Raw genomic sequence first — 24,098 nt, forward strand, 5'->3', positions numbered from 1 at the left:
CTCTAGACTGAACAGTCCCAGCTCTCAGCTCAGCCAAACCCACAACCCTACAAAAGCAAATGACCTCATTCCTCGAAAACATATGCTTTCTAAGAAATGGTAACCTCAAAATATATGATTTATTCTTTGACAAAAATACAGTATGCATTCTTAGCACTATTTACAGTCAAATATTTTCATTCTGAGCTGCGGCAAATTACTATACTCTTGATGTATTTTGTTGGTTTCAGCTACTGCATCCAGATTCCTTGCTACATAGTACTTGTTTGCCCAAACAGCATATATTTTCCTCTGCCTAAATAGGACTAATTACTCTTCCTTTGATTAAGTTTGGAGTTAGAACATATTGACTAATATTGCAAATGGCCTTTTGTGCCTGCCTGTGGAGAGGACTGCTTGTAATAAGAAAGCAGAATTTAAAGGCACTCCACACATTTAATTTAGTTCTGTTTGACCCTATAGACTGTGTTCTTATAAAGCAGCATGTTGCTCCTGCATAGCTGTGCACCCCTTCATTCTGCTCTCTCAGTGCTGTATGCACATTAATAATCAGTGATGGAAGAAAAAAAAGTTCAAGTTACAGGTTGAACTCCAAAAGAGAGCTTTTCTGGAAGTATCATAGATCATGTTTAATAGCCTGTGGATCAAAATGAAACTCTGTATGTATCACAGGGGAGCTCAATAATTGAAGCATTCTGGGAATGTCTAAGTACTGGAGTCCTGAGGTCACTGGAAGCTTCATTCTGTGCTCAGTTTTTACCTGAAAAAAAAACCTGTCTCCTTCCTCTATCATCTTTTCTTCTTATAACAAATAGTAATCATATTTTAATGCACTGACTTAAATTATATATTCAGGGGAACAATAAATTTCTACCTCCTAATTTTCTGTAAATGAGGAAACCAGTCAGTCAGAGACATTAGCATTTCAGAGTATCTCCAGTACACTTGACTCACAGCTATCTCCCCTCTGTGCTGGGTGTCTGCAGAATGGTCCCACAGGAGCCCTGAACATGTTCTCTGGATCTGTGAAGCTGATCTGCCTGCCAGCTCTGAATTTACTCCTTTCATATGAGAAGCCTCAGGGGCTCTCTGAAGGATCCTAACTGGTCTCCTGGTGAAAGGAAAGCAATACTTTGCCACCCTGGAGCTGCACAGGTGGTATTATGTGGGTAGGGGGAGACTGTATGGGTTTGTCTCAGAAAAGCAGCAGTCACAGAAGAGCTTTGTGGACTTGCTCTGTGGTTTGCACAGGGGATAAATTTTTTTCCTGTGTGAAGGTGGTGGAAGGAAGGTTGACTTTTGCAGCATCCTGACAGAGAAAAAGACTTGTAATGAAACTATAGGAAGCTTGGCCAAATTGAGACCCTTGGACCTTTGAGTGAGTGTCATGGGGTTCCTGTGCCAGGGCTGCATTGTGTGACTGTGACAGAACTGGACTGGTGGGGGGCATGCTGTTTGATTTGGAGCCCTCAGGGTTAGAGTAGCAAGGCAGCCCTGCAGCCCAGATCAGTCCCATCTTACAGTGGCCAATGGTGCTCCTGGAGGACCGTTGTGGTTTCACCTCATTGTTTCACCTTGTGCTTGTAAGCTGCTCCTAGAGCTGCCTCCCTGCAGCTGCCCAAACTGCGGCTCCTTGTCCACGTGAGGTTTTTGGTATGCAGTTCAGAGAATCTGTTTTACAATGGGAGTTTGAACTGAATGGGGTTGCTGACTGAGGAATACAAATGAGGGAATAACAGTTGATTTTTAGGTGAGCATTTGCAGTGAATGTTTTAGGGTGCACTACGGATCGATGAGGGGACTGCCCAGCAGAGCCACTGACTACATGATGGTTATATATGTTCCTTAACCATGCTAATAATTAGTATTTTAATGCTGAAGGGCACATGTAGGATAACAGTAATGCAGGATGAATCTCATTGAGAGTGAAAGCAAAGAGCATGGCTGAACAAAAATTATTCTTAGCAGTTGTTTAACTGTTAGTACATGAAAAAGTCTCCACCCTCTTGGCACCTTTTAAAGTGCTGCCTCTCCCTCTGCAAGGGTGTGGTAACAGGACCTTCCTGAATGCTTTAGATATCTTATAAAGGTACTTGAACATGAGAAATTGCAGGTAAACTAAATGACAATCTCATGAATGAATGATGAGTGGTAGTGTGGTATGTTGGTAATGGCTTTTTAAATGAACCATTTCTATGCTACATAGTAAAGTTTCCTTCAGTTACAAATCTTTCTGGTGGCATCATGAATGTTCTGCCCTGCCAGCTGGTACCTGCTGTGGCTTCTGAATGAATCAAGTGTCTTCTACCATTCTGTTGGGTTTGGCATGTTTAATAAATAACAGCAATGAATTGACTGTAGTGCACTAATAGTTATTACAAGTGAAATAGCCCAGTGATTTTTTTTTTTTTTTGTAATTTTTTAGGGAGTTGGACAGCAGAAAAATAAAATCTTTGAGTTTCACTCTTAATTAATGGACTGCTGCAGCAAGAGTTACTATGTATTTGATGGAAAATAAGATATTTTTTCTGTCTTATCAGCCAGAAAACAGCAGCTGCTGAAAGTATAAGCCTTTATTTTACCTCGTAGGAAAGGTGAACTTCCACTGTAGTCTGTTTGAAACATGAGTGACAATTTCAACATGGAGTTAGAGCCTGTCTGTGGAAATATTTCATTGTATTTGTCATATCAGGCAAAGTGGGGAACTCCCATGTTGGGTGGAGTTACAAAGGATGTGGGTAATTTGGCAAATGGAGCATTTCTAGAAAAGAATTACAAACATACCTGGGTTACAAATATTTGATCAAAGAATTTCTTAGTAGTTGTTTTAGGGTACAAATGAAACATTTATAGCTTTACACTTCTGTTTACGTTGGGCAGCTTAGGCAGAATTTGTAAAAGAGCAGTAGTTTGCGCGTCCTTCCTTTGCACCTGATAGTCCAGTCCTTTGTGAGTCTGCACTTTCAGATGGTGTCAGCTGTCATTTATTGACTTTCAGAAAACCAACAGTGAGGATCAGCATCAAGGTTAATCCCAGTCTCTGTGGAGCCTAACTAGCAGCAATGTTTGATTGACGCCCTATTTTCCCTACATGTGGATATATGCTAGTTATTCAAATCTTGCTTAGTTCTACTGTACTGCTGTTGTGTGGTCCTAATTTTTTGTGCTGTTCCTGTGTGAATTGTTCCTGCTATTTTTCATCTAAATGGCTTGTGTAAGGCTTTCTTATTAATGCTCTAAGTGCAAGTAAATCATTGAGAAAAATTGTAATATCAGCAAAATAATGATGGCAGGCTGACCCAAAAAATGGTGTTTGGCAAAGATATGAATGTAACTGAACACAAAAGACTACATTCTGAATCTGTTTCTATCAATTTTAGAATTTCTACGTATTCTTATCCTTTAACTCATTATAAATTATGTCCAGTATGAGTGTTTCTTTTTTTAACTTTATCTTCATGCTGACTTAAGCATCCTTATTTCACTAGGTCTATCTCCTTACCACTTCTAATAGTAGTGCTTGTTTTCTGAAATTTCCATAGTATCCTAAAAAATTATCCACAGATTCAGTGAATCATTTTTGCTTAGGTCTACAGGCCTGGATGGATTGTACCTTAAAGTTTGCCTTCAGTAGATCTTTAACATTTCAATAGCTGCTGATGGCTTGGAAAGTTCATCAGATTTGTGGTAGGAATCCCTCCCAGCAGAAATTGAAAGCTTATTGAGCACTTCTGCCTTGCCTGCATTTTTAATGATTTGACCATGGGTAAGTTTTCAGTCATCCCTAATGTACACACTAAACTGTTTCTTCTTTTCCTAGTCCTGTCAGTCAAGGTTCTCTTTTCCTTCTGATAAATTTTCTTCATGTCATGTTTGTATTGATTGCTATTTGATCTGCTTCCCTCTTTCAACTTGTTAAATATTGCTTTTCTATCTTCCCTTTGCCAATAAACCAGGATGGGCTTTTAGATAAAGCTGTCTTCTTTCTTGATCGAAAGATTGCAGCTTTTGGCTATCTAAGCTCTTCTTAAAGAGTTTTAAGCTTTCATCTATCTTTTCCACCTGAAGTTTTTCTGAAAAATAAGTCTTATGAAACACTCTTTGTGATCACGACTATCCTTTTCCTTAGGCTGAAGTGAGTATAGTCAGGTTGTGATCAGTACTCAGGAGGAAGTGCTGATTTATAGACCAACAAGTAATTTCTCTCTGTCATGGTATGGTTGGAAATGAAGATGTATCATCGCACCAGTACAGCACCACAACTGCTGGTGAGTTGGGACAGGATGTGCAAAACTGTTGTATGAGTTGGAGACTGTAGATATACTAGGTCAGTGTTTGTGTAACAGGATCTGGTGACTGGGGAAGGGAGGGAAAACACAGCCAGGGCTGTGTACCAGTGTGTCTTAACTGCTTGAACGATGTCGCAGTTTGATTAATATAATGTAGAAATCTACAGATGTCCCATCCCTGGAAACATTCAAGATCAGGTTAGATGGGCTCTGAGCAACCTCACATAGTTGAAGATGTCCCTCCTCATTGCAGGGGCGTTGGACAAGATTACCTTGAAAGATCAACCCAAACAATTATACGATTCTATATAGCATCTGTGCTTATGAATCAAGTTAATTTTTGCAGTCAACAGTGGCTATGATGCAGTTTTGTTGACCTGGAGGGCTCAGTGCTGAAGCTGCGAAAGTGTTCTTTGAAAATGGTTAGGGATGGTGATTAGTACCTGGCTGGAGGACCTGCCCTGGATACCCAGCTCTGGATACCATGAATGGGAGCTCTGAAGTGTTGGTAGCTGTGTAAGGGCTCGGGCCCAGCTGGCTGAAGAATTACACCTACGCTCGGGCGTCACGTCTGGAGCACAGCTTTTCCAAGTGGTTTTTAAGCCGCAGCTGGTAGTAAAGCCAGGTGACCATTGGGGGGCACCAGAACAACAGTAATGTGTTGAAACTGCTAATTAGTACTCTGCTGTTAATGGCTATTTGGAGCTCTCAGGGAAAAAAACCCCTGTGTTTGAGGAGGGAAGGTAATTTCTTTCAGTTCTTAAATCGACGTAAGTTCCTCAGTAATACTGCCAGCTCTGTTTTGAAGTCATGAGCTGTTAAAGAATAAACTATAGCAAGCAAGAGCTATCTCCTACTTTCCAGGCAACACTAGCTTTTTCTTTCTTTTATTTTCTTCCCCCCCCAATCCTTTGTATAAAATTATGTACTTCTTTACAAGGTTTAAACTAAAAAGTTATTTGTAATAAGATATATTGACTAATTATAATTGAGAGATCAGTGTCTAATAAAATATTAAACTTCTTGTAAAGATTTTACAGTTCTTCCTAGGCATTTGAGTGTCCTGTACAGGGTCTGAACCCAGTAATATTTGAGGAGTTAGTATACAGTTTTAACAGTAGTTGAGCATCGTTGTTTGTTTGGTTTTTTCCCCTGAGTGACAATTCAGCTGATGGTATGAATTTTTTAATGTAAAGGGATACCTAGACACATGGGTGCATATTGTATAAAAGGGTCTATAAGCTAGTGGTAATTCATGGTGTAAAAGTACCTTTAACTGCTCCTTGACCTGACCTCATCATAAAATGAGGGGAAAGTCATATTTTTCCCCTTAAAAAAGAAGACTGTTCTGCTGTCTACAGGCAAAGGCTTCTTCCAAGTGTCTCCTGAAACTCCTTCTGCTAATCTTTGTTGAAAATTCACAGTATTATTATTTAATATTGAAGGTATGAGCCTGTTTTAGTAAAGATGTGTTTTCTGTTTTGTTCTGTTCTTTTTAAGTAAGTTTGTTGATGTGAAGATATTGAGTTTCTGTGTGTCGAGTCACAGTGTGCATTCTGAAGAGCAAGGATACTAGCCAAGAATTAGCATTGCTTGGCCAGTCACGTTGGACAGCATAGTCCAAGCTGTCCTGAGTCATCTGCAATGTTCAAAACTGAAAGCTTCCAGAGACTTTCACCTCCAGTGTTGCTGGTGCTCCTCCTCTGTCCAGCTGTCTTACTGATTTACCAGCCTTGAAGTCTCAATTGCATGGATAAATGTTGAATTACGATTAGAATGTGGGCTTTAGTTATAACAACACAAAGAATGAATTTTTGTAAGTGAAGAATTTTGCAAATATTATTTCTGACTATCTTGACAAAAAAAAAAATCAGAAAACAATGAAATGAATGTAGCATTTAGACAACTGGAAAAGACACAGAGACATAATGAAAGGATTCCTTGCCTGAAACCATGTTGCTCTTTCTCACTAAGTAACTTTGCCTGAAAAAGATACTACTTCACTATGCAGGTCTTGCTTTCTTTATATCCCTAGACCATCATAGTCGCAGACTACTAGACACAGTGTCATCATGAAACATCTGACTTTCATCAGGCAGCTAGTGGCGTCTGGAAATTCCTGTTTTTTAAAGTTCACTAAGCCTATTTGAGGTCTTCTAGAAATGATGAAAGAAACCTGTTAATCCTACTGCTGCTTCACTTTATATCAGTAACTCACCTCTTAAACCTGTGCAGTTCTTTAATTCACACACTAGATGGTGATCAAAAGCAGCCCAAGTTGTGTGTTCTGCTTCCCAAAGTCACAGCTGACAGTGGAAAATGAAAGCACGAGACCGACCATTTTTCCTGCCAAGCTTTTAAACTTTTTAAAGCTGTCCATGAATGATTAATCTACTTAGTAGAATCATCTTAAAGATTAAGGTAGAGATTCTGCTAAATTCATATATCATGTTGGAACTGTGATTTTTAAATCAGTTGTTTGATAAACACACAGGAAGTGTTTCTGTCTGTGCGATCATGAAATATTCATCAAATATCCTGTGACTTCAAGCTGGGGTTAGTGTTGTTTCCACAATACAGGAATTCAAATATATCAGTTCTTAAAATAGTTGCTAGGGACTGAAACTCAAGTCTCTGAATGTACAGATTGATTACCATCGGTTATTACAAGGTAGTAATGAAAAAGGGAGAGCACTACACTGAAAACATGATTACAGATCTTTGTAAGATTAAAAACAAACCAAGGAGAAACCATTTCTGTACTGCCCACCCTGAAATTATAAAGCTTGCTTTAATCCTGTAGCTTGAGAATACTACTGGCTTCAAAGGGAAAGACTGCAAGATGTACCGTGGTTTCTGTAATGGGAAAAATGCATTCCACTGAAGAGAATCAGTCAAAAATATTCCTTTTACTAAAAAACCAAAGTATAATATTTGAGAAGGGAGTCTGATAGATAGACAGATTAGGGACATGGGGAAATCTAGTACAGTACTGTGCAGAGTGACTGTAGTGAGAAAATACCAGTGGTGCAGTGTTTAGATAGTAGAAGGGGAATGTAGATCTCACAGGACTGTAAGATGTCATTGTACAATACACTGGCTTATGCTATAGCTATTATAAACCAACAGCATAGTTCAAATAAACACCTGAAAGAAGGAGAGTATCACATCAGCAGTAAATGTTAATTGTTGGGAACTTTTTTTTTGTCTTCTGTGTACATCTGTAGGTAAGGCATCAGAAGCCTGTCTTGTGACTAGTGCTCAGAGCCACTTGCATGCATACATCCTTCCTCTGGCAAGGTTAAAAGCTGGTGGAAACAACCCTCCTGCTGCTCCAGTGTGGGAGTAGGTCCCATGGGTGATGGTTATGGCAAAAATTACAGTGCTGTGGACCTACCCTCACGTATGGAAAGATGGATGAGATCTGATGGTGCATGGAGCAATGGCATGGCTTAAATTAGGCTTAAACTGAGATTCTGGGTTATTTTTCTTGTTTCTGAGCAGAACACAGGCACTCAATGCTGAGGCCTTATCCCAGGAGCTGGATAAAGAGATACTTCTTAGATTTAACCTCAGTGTAAATATTAGTAACTCTGTGACTATTGTGAGGCAGGCAGTGAAGGCACCGGTCATCAGTGGTTGGGAAGCTGGATAACAGTAAATAAGTGTCTGCTCACAGGCAATTTTAGGGTTAAAAGAGCAAAAGGAAATTTGATGCAGCTAACACATGTTTTACACTGGTGATCCGTGTAGCAATGAGGAAATGCATGGAAAAGCAAGATTCCAGACAACTGAGTTGATTATATGATTCATACATTGACTTTTTAACTCAGCACTCATCCCAGTTATAATGAGAATCATCTGAGGGAAGTAAAATAACAACAGTTTGAAGCTTGTAGGAGGGCAGTAGCTTATAGTCATGTTAGATGTGGAGAACCATTTGTTCTGTAGCATGTTGGAGAGCTGGAGGTTGTGCCATGTAACAAGATGGAGTTTTTTCTTTGGCTTGTTTTTCATGTTTGTAATTTTTGGAGGCGTCCACTGTAACCATTGCCTTTTGTTCTAAATTGGCCCTTTACAGCTGCATGTATACACTTGCATGGATGTAACATATGCATGCAAATAATCTGTGCTTGCATAAAAAAATTGATATTTGCATGTACACGTGGCCAGCTTGGCAGCAGTGCATGAAAGGAATTAGCTAAATTTATAAAAACTGGCTCTGAACGTAGAAGGGAAATAGCGTCAAGAGAGCTGAGGCACACCCTCAGTATGGAGTTAGCACGTATTCTCACAACTGTTCTTGGTTAAAGACGGCTCTTCCTCAAACAGCATCAGAAATGCAAGCCTCAGATTGTCTCATTCTGTGTGATAGGATAATGAGGTAAAAACTTATGTGCATTTAATCTTAGTCTGAAGTTCCATTTCAAGTTCATGCCAGATGAACCTCCACCCCAAAGAGAGTTTTCTAATGATCAGTATGCATTTGTTGGACCAACGGGATGCTCTTGGGTTCAAATGCAAGTGATTTTTTACACACAGAAAATGATTCAAAGCACATGTCCCTAGCATTTCAGTGAAAAATCACAGAATCATAGAATGGTAGTCATGGAGAAACACTTGGTTCCCCTTGATTCTGCTTGTGTTCTGGATATCTTCCTTCTGGACAGTGTCCAATGCAGCTTTTGGGTCTATCCAGCAGTTCCATAGCCTAGAAACACCAGAGGAACATGGATTTTAGGTACCTTTGATTCAAGATAAACTGTCTGCATGGACTTCATCTTACCTTGCTTTAGCCATCTAAAACTTAGGCAGAGGTCTTCCGCTGAAGACCATGGTGGAGGAGAGAAGCTTTCCCAAATTGAGTCCGTCTATCTCAGGGCCTATCTTACTCTAGGCTGAAATGAATCACTCTCTAGAGGTGCCCCTTTTTCTCTCTTATGTAAGGGCAAAGCCTAGATGACTAGCTTAGACTTTTAGACTAACTTTTAGACTGCCAAAATGATGGGAGTTGAATCCTACTTTCCACAATTTATCTTCAGTTCTGGAGGCTGTGTCTCTGGGAAACACATGTTGTACAGTTCAATGCACCTAACACTTCCTCTCAAGCTGTTACTCCCCTTGTAAGAGTGTGAGACTCTTACAAAAATAAGTAACTACAGTCTGTAAACAGTGCAGGTCCTGAAGGAAAAATACTGTCAAGGATCAATATAAGTCAATATACAGGGCTGGAACTTGGGAAATTGTAGTCTGTGTTACTGATTTGTGTGGCATAAGGAAGATGGAGTGACCAGGATTTGATTTTCTGTGATCCCTTGTGTCCTCACTAAGTCTTCACCACCACTGAAGCTCACACCAGTCAGCAGCCCTAGGTGTGCTCTGGAGTGCTGACCACTGGAGGAGTTGACACCTGCACTGCAAGTGGGGCACTCTGCATTGCATCCTGATACTGCAGTTCAGCTGTGGTTCCTCCAGGAAGGAAACCTCTTTGATCCAAATGGGATGAGTTTGTGTGTATTTTACAAGAGTACTCGCAAGGCAAATTTGCACTAAAAATATCCTGTCCTGCTAACTAATTCACTCATGTACCTGAATGGTGTCTGGCTTTGGCACAGAATTGTGATTAATTTTTCAGTCATTATTTCCTTTTTGTGTGCCTCAGTTTCTTTCAGAGATTAAGGTGGAGGTAATAGTATTTCCTCTTATCTATGAAGTACATTGAAATGTGAGGATGGAAAGCAGTGTAAACCACCAAATTAGAAGGAATTCTTCACTTATACTTAGGAGTATGACTTCTTCCTTTTCTCTTTTTCTTTTCCCTAACAGCAGCTACTTACTGCTTACACTACTCCTTACCTGCCTAGTGCATGAGTAGTAGATGGATGTGGCTTTGAGAGCATCAGGTTTTTAAGACAAATGAAAAAGTTTAAAAAATGGTGTAGTTCACAGAGAACTTTTGATTCCTTAGCTATGCTGGTCCTGGCAGAAGAATGTAAGGAAGGTCTACAGCACCATGAAGGAAGAGCTCAATGAAATGTACAATAATATAATCATGGTAGAGAAAAATAATTATTTCTCTCCCCATATATTTAATTTTATTGGATATTATATGATTTAATTATCAAAGCACAGTAATTACGATCCATGGCAATACTAATGACTATTGGCAACAAAGCTCACGAGGACACACAATCTAATTAGCTTTAATGGGATGGATTTAATAATACATTGGATTAACATCTGTTAGAATGAAGTATCAAGATTTATTGTTCTCTGAATAAATATTGACCTCTTGCTCTCAGGTCAATAAATCTTAAGCTTGCCTCCACTTAAATGAGTATCCACTTATTACATTAACACTCTTCTGTTTCCTATCACCAACTTCAGTAGGAGGAGAGGGGAGCTGCATTTCCCTCCTGCTGCATCAAACACTTCTTTAAGAAACTGAAGGTAAACATTGAATTTACAGACACTTGAAAAAAAGGGTGGGGCCCTAAATTACCCTTCCTCGCTGTTGCTCTATAAAAAATTTCAATCAATTACTAGTAATGCCACAGAAAAAGTGTATAGCTTGCATCATCTGCTCAATTAAGCAGTCTTTATATTTGTGTGATGTTGTGAGTGGTGTCAAAAATATCTGTGGGGATGAGTGGGAGGAAATCCAGCTCCTTCATGTGTACTGAGATACAAAGTACTTTCTAAGACTTCACTTGCATTTTGTGCTTCAGATATTTAGGCCACAGATTCCTTTCCAACTGTAGGCATTTCAAGAGAAATGAGATGGAATATGTTTCTTTTTCATGCCTACAAGGGAGGGATTTCTTGTTACTCTCCAAAGGGGTCAGTGTCGCCAGAAATATTTACAAGTCTTACAAAATTTCTTATAACAGAGAAGGACTCCTCTAAAAGCAGTAGAAAATCCTTGAGATTGATATCCATTCAGCAGGTATTTAGACCTTCCTTTCAAATTTAATAGAGTTATAAGAAAATATGGGTTAGTCTAACTCTACCACAGGTGAATTTCGTTATAAAACTCCTTGTACTTCAATGGCAGACTTCTGTAGGTGAATGTTTACTAATGTAGAGAATTTTTTCCAGACACAATGTCCAATCAGAGAGTTTATAAATTTTTGTAGGAAGATTATTTGTATTTATTGAGTTCTGCAAATTTTTTTTTAATAAAGGAAGTGAAATCTAGAAGACTTTAATGGATGAGTTTTATATAGCAGATCATAATTGCTTTCAAAGATCTAAAGATTGTTCTTGTTCTCTCTCTTTCATAAGAGTATCTATGTTGGTGCAGAAGCCTGACAAAAATGTGCCAATATTTCACCCTGCTTTTATTTTCTTTCTAATTGTGTGTTATTTATAGGTACATGTGGCACTAAGGGAAATTGTGGCATTTGCTATGGTCCAGAGTGAATATCTGGTCAGACTGGTGAAAGAATAAGGTTCTCAAAGCAATTTGGTGCACAGGATTAGGGGATTTCATCTGTGCCTCTGAATACTGAGCTATGTCCATAGGGGTATAGGGTAGACCTGAGGTTAGCAAATTTTTTATTCCATATATTCCTTTGAGGCTACAAAGTCTTGCAAAATGGATTCTAAATTTTGTGCCCAGTCTGTTGTTCCCCTTTCGACTGAAATTATCTAGGAATTGACTGCAGTCTAATTCTATTTACCTAAGACTGTTATTAGTCATAATTACCTATATTTTCTGTCTGTAGTTTGCAAATACTTGTAGGAGCAAATCATTATTTTCCTTTCATTTTTAACCCTTTCAGACTGCAATGAAATTTGCATATTTTGAAACCCTAGAGATCCTGCTTTGTTCTTTCAGTTTCCTGGTTGTCCGTGCATTTACTTATTTTGTTAATGGTTTGTAACATATTTTGGATTTAAGTTGGGGATAAAAAAAAGGAAAACTTGCTCACTGGGAATGAGGAGAGGAGCAAGGCTGAGCTGGAGTGAACATTGTCTTGGGGCAAGATGTACATGAGAAAAGTGTTGTGTTGACTTTGATAGGGCTCCATGTCGTAGGGTTTGTGGTCTTTATTTCACAGCCATATTGGGCATTACATAAATGAGTCTCAGGTAAGAAAACATTTTTAATAACTGACAGTTACTGGTCTTGTATTTCACTGTATGGAGGGGCAAATAGGATAATTTTCTTTGTTAAATTGGGTGAACAGGTTAGACAACTGCCTTCCTTTTGTGTTAGCAGTCTGGGTCATGGTAGACACTATCCCTTCATGCTCCCCAAGACATTGTAAGAAGCCTCTGAGAAAGTCAGTAGGATGTTTTTAAGGAGAAAAAAACCCAAGACAAATGTATCTAGTTTTCTTGAATTACTAATTTTTCTTTTGTTCTGGTTAAAGAATATAAAGAAATATACATTACTGTTCTTTAATTCTTACTGTAATGCAAATACAGAAGGTGCTGCTACCTTATGCCAGAAGCTGACTTGTGCAAGTAGTAAATAAGATCTTAACAGCTGGGAATCATTCCCACTTTCTGAAGTGACATTCCTTTTTCTACACTAGAAGCATATTGAGTTTTTGAACTCGTGTCACCACATAATGCAGTCGTTTCCTATCGAAAAGTATTCCTTCCAGCCCCAGACATTCTCATTACACCGTGATTTCTTTGTCCCCTCAATGAAGTAGAACTGAAGCTCATTCCTGTGCATACGAACCAAAAAGGATTAGGTTTTTTGTTAGTTACTCTGGCTTTCAAGGTGGCAAGCTACCCTTTCATCTTGGATGGAAAAGGGGAGCTTTGGCAGGGTTGAAAGACCGGAAAACCTAGTCACTAAAATGGGAACTTAAAAAAATGGTGCACAGAAGAGCCTTGTGTATGTTATGAAAGCTTTTAAGGTAATTATTTTTATAAAACTAGTAGCACTCAACTATCTTTTAAACACATGAGAACTCTGGATTCGTATTGTGTGCTAGCCTCTGGTGTTTTCTTAATGCCTACGCTTTCCACATGGCTTGTTAATAAGACCTTGGTAGAGCAACACAGAAATGACAGAAAAATAATAGGAATTTCATGTGAATTGTCTTGAAAAGCCACATGTGCTCAGACAGAAAAAGCCATGGGACTGTGCACATGGAAAATTGTGTTGTTCACCAATGTACTTTTTAACTGTAAATAAAAATACATGCAAACTTGTTTAAGTGCTGATTCTGTTCTGGGGGCCATTCTGTCCTGGCTCTTCCTTTTCAGAGCCGATAACATTAGTGTAAAGCCTTTGAAGGCTATTTTTTCTTGCATAAATGGTCAACTAAAGAAGTCACTTAACACAATCAAAATCCAAGGCCAACCCACCAGCTCCTATTATTCAGGTCATTTTCAGTGCTTTGCGAGGTTCATTAATGTGTCTTCTGGCAAAAAGCAATGGATGGGAAGATGATTTGCAATATATTGCAGTGCAGACATACTGTGCAGCCCTGAGTGTAAGTTGAAGGTGCACAGAGAATGTCAGTACTGGGACAAAAATACCAGAGCATCTGTTCTCCTTTGATATGTTAGTTGCTCTGAAGAATGTGGAAGTGGTTACTGCTATTTTGACAAATGCACTTATTTCTGCTTTTGTTGCCTGGTGTGGCACAAAGGGAACACTGGTGCAATAGTGCACGGCAATAATTTATTAGTGGTTTAGGGATGTGGGCCCAGAACAAATTCTAGACAAAAGAAAAACATGTTTGGGTTTTACTGAGCGCCTTGGCTACAGCAATGAAGCTGTGATTGGATGTGCAAATATTTGGTATTTCGATTGTCCCAGTTGCTGTGACAGCTGACAAATGGTCTGAGTTTCTTTTTAATTATCACCAAAAGGGAAAAAGCCTGTTGTTTTAAAGCCAGCAACTGATGTTGCAGCAAAAAGCAAGAAAAGATATTTAACAGTGGGGAATATAATTTCTCAGTGTAAAATATGTTGAAAGCACTATTACTTCCAAATATTTATAGTATTTAGCTAGTTTTGTAATTACAGCCAAACAAAAGTGTTTTGTTAATTTGTATCGCATCCAATGATCAATATTAAGATGCCAGCTACTGTTCTTACTTCATAATTACCGGTATCATTGATGTCAAACTTATCTTTTCTAACCATTCTGGGAAATGCAGCAGATATGTTGTGACATATATTGTGGTATGCCTGTGAGACCTTTTTGACACAGGAATTTTTTAATACATGTATCATACCTTGTGGATGCTCTGTACCATTGTATCAGGGCCATTTACAGTAGATAGAATCATAGAATCATTTAGGTTGGAAAAGACTGTTTGAGTCATTGAGTCCAACCGTTAACCCAGCGCTGTCAAGTCCACCACTAAACCTTGTCCCTAAGTGCACATCACTTCCCTGGGTAGCCTCTTCCTATGCTTGACCACCCTTTCAGTAATGAAATTTTCCCTAATGTCCTGTCTAAGCCTCCTCTGGTGCAACTTGAGATCATTTCCTCTTGACCCATTGCTTGTTACTTGGGAGATGAGACCAACCCCCACAAATATATGATGTAGGAACACATAATACTTCACTGCCCTGAAGGAAAAAAGAAACATATTACCCAAAAGAGGTGTAGTTATTTGTCCAAACAGCCTCTGGGAGAGTTTGGGACCAGTCTTATTTGTTGAGTCCGTGTCCAGTACTTCAAACCATCATTCTGTCATTTAAGCAAGATAAGAAACAATACTGTGAAGACCCACTGTATTTAATAGCCCATATGTAAAAGTTTAAAATTGTGTCTGAATACTTCCTGAACTGGACTTCTATTTACTTTTTGTTTTGGTGGTAATTGTTGTACAATAGTTGTTTTCTTAGGAATATGCATGGATCCCAACTGCTCATTTCTGTCAGGAAGCATAACTTGTCAGACTTTGAACAACCAGTAAGTTGCCTTTTAAGTAACAATCATGAACTTCCAAATGAAAGTGTTTGCCCCTTCTGGGGGAGCCAAAATAGATTTTTTTTTTTATCAGATGAGGGAGGGACTGTTCTGTATAAATTTGTCTTCCATTGCAAGGAATAATTGAGACAAGAACACAAAATGTGTTTTCCATATCTGTGAAATCGTGAGAATGTGATCTTTCCATTTTGTCAAAAGGGCAGATTTTTTGTCTTCTAGCTACAATTCTTCAGCCAGTTTCTAGGGCAGTATTCTGTAGCTTGGAAAATTTAATCAAGGCTGTATTTGAGGAAGAGAAATAGTTTGAGCTGGTAATATGCTCCTGTCCTTCCAACTCTGTCAGCCTGCTTTTATTGATCCCTAGAAAGGTTATTGATTTGCTGCGATTGTGGCTTTCTGTAGTAAAAGCTGAAGGCTGTTTGCAAACTGCCACCTGAAGCAGACACATAAGAAGGAAATTTAGATAATTGCATTCTGCTTCCATTGAAGACCATGGCAATTTGGAAATTAATATCAGAAACAGAATAGGGTCTGGTGACTGGGAGTTGCTGCTCCAGCAGCTGGAATAGCTCTTTAACTTTATGTTGCATAGATGCTCAGTGACCTGGGAATTGTTCAAAAGATTTGGAAAAATGTTTCTGAATAGCAGTTGCCAGTATTGACACTAGTTTTTGTAAGCATTCTGTCTTTGTAATACTTGCTGGGCTGGCACATTTAGTCATCCACACTACTCAAAGCTGTTCACATGGGATGTCCAGACAGGTTTTGCCAACAGAACAGACAGTCCTATGAGTTTTCTCATACTTTCTGTCTTTTCTGAGGTACAAAAATTCTACAGCTGTTACAGTTAAGCGGTGTCAACACTTTTGATCCCACATATTTATGGTTGTACAGAAAACAGATTTTTTGGTTTGGCCATTGAATTGAGAAACTGGAAGCAATTCTTGGTTTTAGTTGATCAGAAAGAATTTTTGTTTTCAGGCAAGCTAAAATGAAGCAATTTGCTTAGTTTCAATTTCCTCAGTTCTTTCCTACTGGCTGCAATAAAAATGGGTCAATTTCCAATTGAATTTGAGTTTTAATTGAAAATAGTGTTTTGAAACAAATACTCAAAATATTTTTGTTTTCAAAGTTTAGAAAAACTTCAGGCTTTTCTGGTTTCTTTTTCTGTTTTTTTTCTAGCTAATGCTGTCTTAGGATATTTGTCAAATTCATGACTTTTTTTTTTTCCCCCTGAAGGCATGTATTCTCAAATTTATTGCTTAGCAGAATATGGTTACCCAGCATTTTTAGCAATTTTGCAACTTAGTGTTTTGCAACATTCCTTTTGCCTTAGTGTTTAAATAAAAAAAATATAGAATGTTGCTTTTAAAGGTTATAGCCTCTAGCCTACAGTTTGGAAAAACTGTTGTGATATGTAACATCAGGTATGACTAGACTATCCAACTGTGAGAACGATGTGAGAATGATGGCAGTACAGGGAGCATTCAGGTAGCAGAGATGCAGTGTCAGGGGCATAGAATATAATTTTTGATGATATTAGTGGGACTCGGCATGAAAATACTGAATTAAGTCTAAAATGGGATCTCTTATAGATTAAAGGAGGGCATCAAGAAAGAAATCTATAATCAAGGTTGACATGGTCTTCCATTATCAGCAAGCTATTTTGCAGTTATCCAACCTGAGCTTTCTTGCATTTTCAGCATATCTGTTAATTGCGATTGTCAGAGACAACATTAGTGAAGAAAAATAAGAGGCTAATTAGAACCAGTAGGTGCTGATTTCTTTATTTCAGCAAAATGAACAAAGTAGCATATTTGTTGGGAAATTCTCCTCTTTAGGACAACTTATTTGGCTATCCATACCCAGCAGCACTAGTGCAGGTGGGGTATGTATTTTAGAAGTTAATGGGATTATGTGATTTGAAAAGTTAGGCACCTGATTACCTTATGATTTTTGTTTGTTTGTTTTTGTTACTAGAATAAAATTTACAAACCAGTTCTTCTTACAAATGCCCATACTGTTCAACAGGAGGCAAATAATAGTAAATGAATACCAAACCATAATACTGTGCTGTGACTAATGGAGTAAGAACACCCCCTATTTAATGGAGCTGCTCTGTAGATTTCACTTTACACAAGAAACCCATGTGCTAGGAGGTTGTTTTTAGTTTAAGAACCAGGCTTACAGAGTTTGACCACTTTGAGAATTATTTTGGAGATCTTGCTATCTGGAAGAAGAAGAAGAAGAAATTATCTCAGATAGGTGTTTCATCAAGTCCTCTGAAAAGATTTTTATTGTCCGGACTTGGGAACTAGCTCTCCGAGACACTAAGTATGTGATTCCCCTGCTGAGAATATGCTCAGCTCTTTTTTTGAGTCAGTTTTTAAGGGTGGTTGCCAAAGTGTGTTATGCTATCATGACCTGAGCCTGATGGAAATTCTTAAAGTGTTGGAGAAACTTGGATTAAATGTCACTAATGAGTCAATCAGTGGGACCCAGTGGTTTTAAGATATTGCCCTATGGTATGACTGTGCAGAATCAGTTTTCTCAAGGATACTTGAGATATGGAGAGGGAGATATGTTGCTCTCCTGATCCTCGGGTGTATTAGGATTTCAGCTGTAGCATCCAAGCTGGTCCTGGCTACTTATTGCAGTGCTCTGTGTGTGTATATGTGCTGGGAAGGAACATTGGCATCTTTGTTGTAAATATATAGGAGGATCAGCTGTAGTCTGGACTCATGATAGAAACAGCTTAAACTTCAGTGCTTAAACTTTTTGTTGCTTGTAGTATAGCTAAGTGCTGGCTGAGAGTGAGAGAACAGATTATCCTGTCACTCAGGTAGGTAGAAAAGGAGCTAAACTACTCTGTAATTTTTGGTCTATTTAAAAAAACCGCTCTGCTATTAATAATAAGGGAAGTAGAACTGTTACAGCCTCTGTGTAGGTCTCCACAGGGAGAGTGTGGTGCACCCATCAGTCCTCAGGCTAAGCAGTTCCACGGGCCTTTGGCTGCACAGAGCAATGTGAGCAGCCCTGCTGCAGGATGACCTCCCACACATGGCGCCTTCTCCCCACCTTCCTAGGTGGAAGAAGGACCTGCTGTAGTGAGCATTTGAAATTATAATCTCCAGGATGGATTGGCAGGAAAGGCTAGCAGTGGGAAGGAAAAGGTGAAGTGAGCAAAGGAGAGAAGAGAACTTTGGGTTTAGGATATATTACACTTAAAATTCTGAGACTGCTCCACTGGCAGGCCACAAAAAGAATTAGATTTACAATTTGAAGTAAGTTCCATAGTAAAATAATTGGACTGGTGAAGCAATCTCACTCTCACTAAATTGCTTTCCGAGAAGCCTATCCTGAATGGACCTGTGCAGCTCTTTCTGATATCTGAGCATCCTCAGGTCTCATTGACTTTGGTTGGAATTAAACTCATTGAACTCCTCACTAGGCAATTAGTTTCTTTTAGGTCTAATTTTTCTGCTGCAAAGTGGTAGTTGCCTCTCCCTTCTGTTAGCAGTCATACCCTGTGCTCCTGCCTTAGCATGCATGTATCATTTTATTGTTCTTTTGTGAGACATGTACTTAAGTGTTTGGACACAGATTCTGTTCCTTACTGCTTTCTGTGGATAAGATCCCTGACAGTTTTGTTACACTGACTGCACAACTGTAGCAAATAGAACATGCAAAATACTTGATGGAAAATCTTTCCAAAAGTAATCCTGTCAAAAGCTTGTAAGATTTTGTTTTGGTTTGGTTTATTTCTTTATGTAGGAAGTTTTTGTTTTGGCTTCAAAAAGGGATGGACAAACTTCAGATTAAGAGGACAGCTTCATTAGCATGAATGAGATAATTGATGAGATCATGAAAGTGAGGTTTTTCTACCTTTCCTTTTCATGAGAGAAGACCTATTGAAATGCAGTATATTTACAGTCCTCAGATTACTGAAGCCATAAATGTTTTTGCTTTCATGGTCTCCATTTTTGCTACTGCACATTTTGGGATGATGGATTGTGGAGCGCCAGGTGTTGAGATGAAGAGAATCAATAGTGTGATACAAAAGATGAAATAACTCTGATGAAACATCAATAAAGGCTAAAAGTTGCCATAGGGATTTGAATCTTAAAGAAGAGCCTGAGAAAGTGTATTAAGAAGAATTTGCTTCTCCCCTTGCACTTGTAGTGTCTTTATTCCTTGAGCAGAAGTCACTTGGGGGTTCTTGTCAAGTACAGAGGTGGAGGAATTTTTTCTTTTCTGTATGTATATGGTGTTCAGCACAGTGCCTCCTGGGCACAATGTCACAGTGTCATGGTTATTTCAGGCCACAGCTGCTGTGGGTTACCCCTTGTGGTACCAAGGATGTGACCCGCTCATGGTGACCCTGAGGCAGAACAATTTATACTGATTTTTTGCACTGGACTTTAGTTAGAATTGTGACTCCATCACTCTCATAGTTTAAAAAACGAATGCTAAATAAACAACCTAGTTTTATCACAAAGATAAAGCAAAATCAGAGATATGAATCAAGTTGGAGCCATAAACACTCCTCCTCTGAATTTGATACACATTTTGAAACAACTGTAGTTTAGACATGTACCACTAAAGAAATACGGGAAAGCTAGGCTGTTAGTGTTGAAAACCTTACCTGTTTCTATCTAAGCAAATTGTACAGGACTTGCTTACTAATATATGCCATAAAAATAAATCTATTAAGGTAGGGTTGGCATCATCATTTTCCTTTTGCAAATCAGGTGATAGTATCTGGCCCAAACTTTTAGGTCACACGCCTATTTTCTTGGTTCAAAGTCAAACCATCACAAAAAGAAAAAAAGGAATACACTGTCCTGAAATACCGTGATGTTATTACTGATATATTAAATATACATAGAATATATTAAATATATAATATATTAAATATTTTAATAATATATTAAAATGCCAGACCTTTTAAAAAGTACTACTTCTGTCAAGTTACTTATTTGTTGAATTTGTTGAATTATTTCTTCCAAGGAATAGAGTACTTAGTCGAGCAATTCATTTCAGCTTATGACCTATTTCAAGCATGACAACGCAGAACTACTCACACACCTAAAGTTAAGCACAAGATTAACTGGCCAAAGTTTACAGCCCTGCTGGGATAAGATCAAGTGCTCAGCTATAAGGACCTGATTCTGCCAATCTCACTCATGTTTTCATCTGCAGTAAGACACCTGTGAGATTTCATTCTGTGCAAGAGTGGTGTAGACAAATGCTACTTATGCCTAAATCTAAGAGATGAAATCTTAAGCTTCAGAATCAGACCTTCTCCCTTAATAGACTTCTTTGACAGATTAAGTTTCACAAAGGTACAATTGAGAATGTCCTCTAGGGGCAGATGCTTTGCAGATGTGGTGGGAGAAGGGCCATCAAGGGAGAGAAGTCATTCTTAGCTTAATTAGTACAAGGAGACAGACCCTGCCTTTAACTATCTGTGACTGGGTTCAAACCTTTGATCTAAATCAGGAAGACTAGGGACCTTAACCCAGTCTTTCCCATGCCACAGATGAATGCCTCAAACAGCAGGCTTTTGAGGGGTTTAGATCTTGCTCTGATTCTTTCAGGAGTCCCAGAAGCTGAGGGTCTCAGTGCAGTCTGCCTCTAAATCTGCAGGCCTGAGCTTTGCTGTTACTTGGAGCAGGCAGTGGGAAGACAGGCAAGAGGTGCAAAACTCAGACACTTCAAAAAAACTTTTTAGGTCACAAAATACAGTTCTTGCCCAAAAATGCTATATTTCTGAGAGTGACATCAACCTTTTTTTGTGTCTACTTTCAGGTTGCTCCTATAATTAAAGAGAGGATGATGAAGAAGGGCAGCATGATGCTTGGGTACCAGCCTCACCGGGGCAAAGTCAACTTCTTCCGTCAGGTGGTGATCAGCCCACAAGTTAGTCGAGAGGACATGGACTTCTTGCTGGACGAAATTGAACTTCTTGCTAAGGACTTGTAGCTGTAGATCGACAGCATCAGGTGCTGCTCACGTGTGATATTTATGGAGAGAGAGTGGCAGCAGCATTCTGGTGTTATTCTGTGAAAGGTAGTAAAAAGCTTGACATATAGTTTGGAAACTGTCGTTGTATAGATTGAAGGTGAGAACTTTGCAGGTAGAACACCCCTTCACTGGAAAGTATTTGCTGATGGGGGCTGGGACGGGCTGGTGCTTGCAGCACCATTGCTGCCATTCTAAGAAGTGTTTCCTCGGGCGCGCTTCTGCAAATGGTATCTATGTCCCAGGGAAGGCAGCTATTTTCTGGGTGCCTGTGCACAGTGTAGCTCAAACTGGTCACTTGTGTATGCAGGCAATATTCCTCTGAAGTTGCTGTGAGAAGTGGTTTAGCTCAGTGAGCCTTAAGATGCTAGTTAATTATCTACTCTGTCAATATTTTAGTTTGGTTAGTAATTAAACTGATAAGACTGGAAATTTTGAACTTATATGAAGAGTTCCTCAAGGGCCCTAGCTAAGTGGATTGCCCAGGTTTTCTGCTGTGAGCACAGGCAGACTGGAATGAGGCTCACTGCAGTCACCACACTGGGAGGTTTGCAGGAACCTCCTGCACCAAGTCCTGAGTAACCAATATTGACCCTGCTTTGAGCAGGTTGAACCAGGTGACCTATTAAGGTCCGTTCCAGCCTACAGGATTTTGTGATTCTAGGAAACACAGTCATTGGGTCCACTCAGTGTTTGCCAGTGTTGTGCACCCAAAATATCACCACCACTTTAGCACAGCTGAGAATATTGGAATAACACTTAGAATTTCTTAACTCTTTGTTAACAAGAGTTACCTACCATTTCTGAACTACTGTTTACCTTCTTCTATTTTTAAAGTATAAAGATTTATTTAGAAGCTTTTAGATGCACTTTAAAATTATAACAGAGAAAAAATATATATTTACCCAAAAGATGCATATTTTTGTGCATAGTGACTATATATTAATAATATAGAAAAATTACTTATTTGTCATTATTTGTTTTGTATTTTGCTACAGATTTGAGATGACTTGATCTTATGTTATCAGTGTATAATTTGTAATTTGACTCTGAAATTACAGTAGTAGTGATCAGAGAAGGTCTTCCTGTGATTTTAGGATATGAACAGCTTGAACATTTTTGGTCAATCTTAGGTTAGAAAACTAAGTTCTGCACTTTGTGTTTGTGTTAAGAGTTAAAGTATATCTTTCATCTGTTTTTATTCTATAAAAATGATCTATTTTATAAAGATAGAAATTTATTTCTTGGGATGAAGTTCTTGCAGCAAACTAACGGAAATAGCCATGTCTTTCACCTTGTAAGCAACATCTGCTTGAGTCTAATGTTTTGATGTTTGTTCTTATTCTGCATTTGAGGTAGCACTGACCAATATGAACCTTTCTGCTATAATGTTTTCTGTCCTGAAAGCTGTCTTTAAACACAACACTTCCTCATTTTCATTTCCTACACTGTACTAGGATCCAACATTGCATGAAATTCCTACTTCCAATCTCCAAGACGATGGTGTGAAAAGTTCAGCAAGGCCATGATAACCAAGGAGGTCGCACTATCAGAGCAGTAGTTAGGAGCAAGAATCATCCTGCAGCCCCTGACAGATGCCTTTAACAGTGTCCTGGAGGTGAATACACTTCTGCTATCATAGTGATCTAATGAACTTTAAACCAAACCCATGTTGATAGTAATATAAAAATGAGTATCATAATGTGGCCCCTGGATTTTGCCTTTTAATACTCACAAATCACTCAATCATTAATTGGCTTGTCTTCTGGCTGTACCAGCTACCAGGATCTTGGAAAGCCCATACCTAAATTCAGGGCTCGTGAGGCTTATTTTGCCTCCTGGTCACTCTGGGTAGAGTGCAAAGTACACAAGGAGTGCTGGATGGATGAGATGACTTTGCTGTTGCTTCCTGAGTTAGACAAGATTGTTCTCTCTTCTCCTTCTTTTTTTTTTTTTTTTTGACCTTGAAGGGAAAGACAATACAGTGTCAGGATGTTTTGTTTATGGTGAGTACTTGATTTTTGATTCATGAAGAAGTTATGACACCTTTCATCAGCACCACCACTCTCAAAGAAGTGTTACTGTCTTGTTTCTCTTCATGTTTTTAGTGCATTTCTCTGTTTCCAGATACTGTAACACTTATGGCACATGTAAGACTGAAGTAACACAGTTTGTTTCTGTAACAGTAGTGGCTATAGTATTTTTAAATGAGAGCAAGCTGGAACTTCTTTTGTGTTTGCAGAAAATAGGTCTCTGATCAACATGTGCACTGATTTCTTCAAAGCTATAGGTTAACCTTCCAGTGTGATGTGATTACCTTATCTAATCTCCATATAATTTGTATTATTTCTGACCCTTTATCATGTCCCAGGTGCACAATATTTCAGGACTAATGTAATTTTCTTATTGTTGCTTATTTAGGACTAGTATGTACAAAATATCTATTTTGTAGCTGGTGATTTTAATAAAAAGTGAAATAAATGACAGCCTTATAAATATAGTCTGTGTTTGTCATTTGTCAGTCTGGAACTGCAGAGGTATACATATAAAGGAGGTACCTATGAGCACTCCAGATAGATAGCACTTCAGCTTTAAAATGTGAAACCTGGTTTGACCCTGCTTCAGGATGTGGTTTATCTGTGTGCTGTGCCCATATCATCTTTAATAAACACTGTGGATGAAAACATGTCACAATTTATCTTACTCTTGCTTTCAAATGCAGGAGATAAGTTGTCTGCGCAGAAATGCATTTAATTTTTTTTTGTCTGTTCTAGCTAGTTGAGATTGGCTCATGAGCTCCTGCTCCTAATTACTGAGAAGCACCAAATTCTGGAAGTAGTGAGGTACATGCATAAATCAGTGTAGAACCTGA

At 38.7% G+C, this 24,098-nt stretch overlaps 1 protein-coding gene across 2 annotated transcripts in view; it reads left to right on the forward strand.

The window, feature by feature from the left end:
• GADL1 (glutamate decarboxylase like 1) overlaps window positions 1-23,722 on the forward strand; it is an 80,258-nt gene extending 56,536 nt beyond the window's left edge. For both annotated transcript variants that reach the window (XM_064672457.1, XM_064672463.1), the window contains one exon: window positions 21,014-23,722. In XM_064672457.1, coding sequence (XP_064528527.1) covers window positions 21,014-21,187 — 174 coding nt within the window. In that variant the 3' untranslated portion in view covers window positions 21,188-23,722. The remainder of the gene's footprint in view (window positions 1-21,013) is intronic.
• The last annotated feature ends 376 nt before the right edge of the window (window positions 23,723-24,098 follow it).

The sequence above is a fragment of the Pseudopipra pipra genome, chromosome 1 (genome assembly GCF_036250125.1).
Source record: "Pseudopipra pipra isolate bDixPip1 chromosome 1, bDixPip1.hap1, whole genome shotgun sequence".
Lineage (NCBI taxonomy): Eukaryota > Metazoa > Chordata > Aves > Passeriformes > Pipridae > Pseudopipra > Pseudopipra pipra.